General features: G+C 42.7%; 1 protein-coding gene across 1 annotated transcript in view; it reads left to right on the forward strand.

Annotated features, from left to right (window-relative positions):
* The window catches only part of LOC126394450 (barH-like 1 homeobox protein), a 7197-nt gene extending 5886 nt beyond the window's left edge, over nt 1-1311 (forward strand). The window contains exon 3 of the mRNA XM_050051267.1: nt 619-1311. Within this exon, the coding sequence (XP_049907224.1) occupies nt 619-829 (211 nt within the window). The 3' untranslated portion in view covers nt 830-1311. The remainder of the gene's footprint in view (nt 1-618) is intronic.
* Nucleotides 1312-5543: the final 4232 nt, after the last annotated feature.

Below are 5543 nucleotides of genomic sequence, written 5' to 3' on the forward strand. Positions count from 1 at the left end.
TCTGTGTGTGTGTGTGTCTGTGTGTGTGTGTGTCTGTGTGTGTGTGTGTGTGTGTGTGTGTGTCTGTGTGTGTGTGTGTGAGTGTGTGTGTGTGTGAGTATCAGTGTGTACGGACACATGTGAGACGTCTCCTGATGAATAATAAACGCTCTCTGATCAATAATTCATCACTGTGTTCTGTAATTAATGATCAATAATTCATGCAGAAACAAATCTGGAGCTTTTAGTGCAGAGTCTCAGAGAGCGCTGATTTTTTATTTATTGATTTATTTTTATTGTTCCATAAAAATCAATCTGCTCACAGACAATCCTGCGCTGTGATTGGCTGCAGGTCCAAACTCCTCCGTTTGTTCAGAGGAGGATTTTTGTTTTTCATCGTTTGGTTTTTTTGATGACAGGAAGTAGAATAAACTTTTTATAAACATTTTATAATTAATCCTATTTTTTAATTGTGTTTTAAATTATTTATAAATAATGGAGCTAATGTTCTCTTTTGTGCAAACAACAACATTTGTGAATAAATGTGCACAAAATATCAAAGAACGTAGTTTCTGCAGTTTGTTTAAATATATTTTCTTGTTATAAACACGTATAAATATAAACACGTCTGTGTTTCAGGACAAAGTGGAAGCGTCAGTCGGCCGTTGGTTTGGAGCTTCTGGCTGAAGCCGGCAGGATGTTCCTGCCCACACACTTCCTGTACCCTCCGGCCCCGCCCACACTGGACCTTTACCTGTACCGAGGCCACGCCCCCCAACACCACCACCACCACTCAGCCCCGCCCCTTCTGCCCCGCCTACTGACCCACACTGAGCCACACCCTCGCTGACAGCAGCAGACTGGGAGGACTGGGAGGACTGGGAGGAACTCGTGGAAATCTTTTTGATTCAACAGAACAAAGTTCTAAAGACATTTTTGATCCTTTTTTACTTCAGGAACTCGATGAAACGTTTGTATTGTCTCTGGTTCTGGTTTTCACCGTCTTCAGGTCCTGAACCAAACCAGACTCTGATCAGAAGGTGACGATGACTGCAGACCAACAGGTCAGAGGAAGTGATGATGATCACGACTGGTTCAAGGACGTCAACAAACAAAATAAACCTTGTTTCACTGCTGCGTCTGTACAGGGCAGGACAGCAGGAGGACGACCTGTCCTTTGAAGAGGACGGAGACAAAGGGACACGTTGAGACTCCGTCAGTTTGTGGAGAAGAGACGACTCAGCTAAACGACACGGGACAGATTTCAGCCAGAAAAACACTGAACTCACTGCATTAAATCTGAGACAGAGACACGTGATGAGGGATTCTCTGTTTTCATGTCTGTTTGTTTTATTTCAGTTTTTTAAATTTTCAATAAATATATAAAATAATTCTTGATGTTTTTTCTCTGTTGTTTGTTTTGATGGTAAATGATCTCCAACAGAACGTTTATGATGCGACACAGTGAGGAAGAACTGAAGAGGCTGATCAGGTTCAGGGCCAAAGACTTTTTTATGGACTCGTTTTTGGGGTTTGACTCGGACTCGTCTCAGACTTGTTAAAGTCCTCTGTTGTATTTGACTCAGAGATCAGGGTGTTTTAATTAGGACACATTTTGGGGGTTTGACTCAGACTTGTCTTATCTACCTATAGAACTACCTAACTACCTAGCTAGACAGCTATTGAACTACTGGGCCACCTACCTACCTACTGAACTGTCTAGCTATTCACCTACCTTCCAAAAAAACCTAGCTACTGAACTACCTTGCTACCTACCACCCAGAGTTCTGAGTGTTTTGACTCAGACTTGTCTTACCTACCTACAGTTAAGGTCAAAATTATTAGCCCCCCTTATGAAATCAAATAAAACCCTTATCCTTCCAATGACATGGGCCATAACCTTAAGTGTTTATAGTTTGTGTGTGTCTGCAAGAACAAAGACAACATCTGCATAAGGTCAAATGAACATTTTTATTGGTTTGTTGAACTGAAACAAGAAAAAAGCAAAAAATGCAATGGTCAAAATTATTAGCCCCCATGTGATTTTGTGCTTTCAAAACAAATTAACTGGGTTTGAAACCACACCTGAGCAGTCAATTAGCACTGAACCTTAACAACAATCAACAAGAATCCCCAGACCTCTGCAAAGATGATTGTTGCTGAACTGGCTTCCTCTGGACTTGATGTTTCACGCAAGACTGTTGTGAGGGTTCTTCATCGTGGTGGACTTCGTGGTCATCGTGCAAGAAAAACCCCATTGCTCTCACAGCGGCACATTAAAGCCCGACTGAATTTTGCCAGAGACAATCTGAAACATAAGGGTGAGTTTTGGAAGTCTGTCCTTTGGTCTGATGAAACCAAACTTGAGCTGTTTGGGCATATGGATGCTGCTTTTGTTTGGCGAAGGAAGGGCGAGGCCTTCAACCCTAAAAATACTGTCCCCACAGTGAAGCACGGTGGTGGCAACATAATGCTGTGGGGCTGTTTTGCTGCTTCAGGGACAGGAAACCTTGTTCGGGTGCATGGGACCATGAAAAAAGAGGATTATGTGGGTATTTTGAAGGCGAACATCAAGACATCTGCAGCCAGTCTAGGGTTAGGTCGTCGCTGGGTCTTCCAACAAGACAATGACCCGAAGCATACATCAAAGTTAGTCAAAAACTTTTTGAAAGACACCAAAATCAAGGTTCTGGAGTGGCCCTCTCAGAGCCCTGATCTCAATCCTATCGAGAATCTGTGGAGGGAGCTCAAGGTTCGGGTCCATGCTCGGAGACCAAGCAATTTGCATGATCTTGAACAATTTGCCAAGGAAGAATGGGCTGAAATCCCTCAGGAGACATGTGCCAACTTAGTTAGAAACTACCAGAAGAGGTTGTTGTCAGTTTTGGATCAGAAAGGCTACGCTATTGACTATTAGTTGTCAGAGGGCTAATAATTTTGACCATTGCATTTTTTGCTTTTTTCTTGTTTCAGTTCAACAAACCAATAAAAATGTTCATTTGACCGTATGCAGATGTTGTCTTTGTTCTTGCGGACACACACAAACTATAAACACTTAAGGCTATGGCCCATGTCATTGGAAGGATAAGGGTTTTATTTGATTTCATAAGGGGGGCTAATAATTTTGACCTTAACTGTACCTACCTACCTACCTACCTACCTAGCTTCTTAGCTACCTACTTACGTACCTACCTACTGAACTACCTAGCTAGACAGCTACTGAACTACTGGGCTACCTAACTACCTACATAGCTACCTTCCTACTTACCTACCTACCAGTTGTAGTTACACAGTTTGGCCACTATGAATTCAGCCTATAAATCCTGGCAGACGTCCTGAGAGCCGGTTCCAAAGATCCAGTTTACACATGGAAATCAAACGTTTCTGGCTTCATGTGTCACTGAGCGACTTCTATAGGAATAAATAGGCCCCGCCTCCAATGCTGCATCCAGGTCTCTTTATACGCCTGTGGTTCTGACGCCTCTGTTCTGTTACAGTGTTGATGTGTGCAAGGATAACATCACAGTTTCTCAACAGGTTCACAGCAGCTCAGTTTTCAGTGATATGAAACAGTTCATGAGGACTAAATATAAAAACCTAAGAACATAAAGCGGGCTGCGTGTGAAGAACTTGTGAACAGGTGCAGGTGAGGATCACTGAGATATAAAACACATGGAGCAGAGAGCGACCTGAGGTTTACTGATTAATGATGAATGAGGTCTGATAAATAATTCCATCATCGGTGGTTAATTCTCTGTCCGTCGCCTCATTGTTTCTCTCCTCTCCTCTCGTCCAATCAGACGGCTCGACACTTAATTGAGACTCAGACGTTAGCGGGACGATTAGCTGCTGAAATATTAAAAGCTGGCTGAAATATTGATGCTGTTAAAAGGCAGCGATTACACATCAGACTGACCACAGCAGCCTCTGAGTGCTGCAGCTGCTTTTATTCCTCACACTCACTTTATATCATCGTCATTTATTCATTTGTTTGTTTCCATGTTTTTGCTGCATCATCTTGTCGAACGCAGCTTTTCTTCTTCAGTGGAGTCAAACGTTAAAGTCGTGTCCATGTGTTTCTTCTCACACACACATTTACACCACAGATACCTGAGAGACGCTCAAACAAACAGTCTGAAGCAGTGACGCAGTGAGATCAGACACAGACACAACACTTCTGCAACTTTTAAAGAATTCAAAGTTTAAATCTGGACGCAATGACGTTTGTTATCTTTGTGTTGATGGTTGCATCACAGATTAACTTTAGTAGTTTCCCACCTGGAGCCTGCTGTCACCTGTTCATGTGTTCATCTGTAGACAGAGGCTGCAGCAGTGAGACAGGCTGTGATGTTTCGTTCACTGACCGAGTGTGTTTCTGTCTTTATTCTGAGTGTGTGACATCATGATGAAAGGATCCCTACAGAGACAGAGCTTGAGTTTAACCCAGCAGCGTACGGCTCAGGAGACACATGCAGCTCTTTCTCCAGCGGCTCCCTGCGGCGAGGACAAAACATTATATGGAAATCACTGATTTATTTCAATTTTCACTTTTCATTGTTGTGGCCACAAAGTGATCCTGACATTGATTCAACTGGTCCAGTTGAATCAATGTGCAGCCAACACGCTGGATACAAAAATGTTTCAATATCTTGTCAACTATGTCGTCGTACGTCTACAGCCGAACACCTTTTCCTAAAACCTGCTGAATCTCAACAGCACTGGCTCGTCCTGAGTTTCCTGAGTGAGGCCAGCTGTGGAATCCAAATCCAAAAAATAAATTGTCTCAGTGGAAAATAGAGAAATGTGTTTGCTATCACCACTCAAATGATCATAAAGCTGCTGTGATGGAACACTTATTAATGAGCGCTCATTTAGGAATGTTTGTAGACTCATGAACATCAAACAGGCTGTGCTGCCGCCACTGTAAGGCACAACATATATATTATATATATATATATATATATATATATATATATATACATATAAAAACATCTCTTTTGATAGCAAAGCTTGCCGACCGCTGGTTTAACCAGAAACAGCTCTGACATCACCAAACCCACCAGACTCCATTTAAATAATCAGTCATGTTAGTGTGTATAGATGCAGCGTGTTGTCACAGCTAACTGGTGAATTAAGGGTTAATCTGAACCAAACCAGAGCTGGTGACTGTTGAACAGTGAGAGGATGAACAGTGAGATGATGAACACTGAGAGGATGAACAGTGAGAGGACGAACAGTGAGAGGACGAACACTGAGAGGACGAACAGTGAGAGGACGAACAGTGAGAGGATGAACACTGAAAGGATGAACAGTGAGAGGATGAACACTGAAAGGATGAACACAGAGGATGAACACTGAGAGGATGAACAGTGAGAGGATGAACACTGAGAGGATGAACAGTGAGAGGATGAACACTGAGAGGATGAACACTGAGAGGATGAACAGTGAGAGGACGAACAGTGAGAGGACGAACACTGAGAGGATGAACAGTGAGAGGATGAACACTGAAAGGATGAACACAGAGGATGAACACAGAGGATGAACACTGAGAGGATGAACACTGA

The sequence above is a fragment of the Epinephelus moara genome, chromosome 8 (genome assembly GCF_006386435.1).
Source record: "Epinephelus moara isolate mb chromosome 8, YSFRI_EMoa_1.0, whole genome shotgun sequence".
In the NCBI taxonomy this organism is placed as follows: Eukaryota; Metazoa; Chordata; class Actinopteri; order Perciformes; family Serranidae; genus Epinephelus; species Epinephelus moara.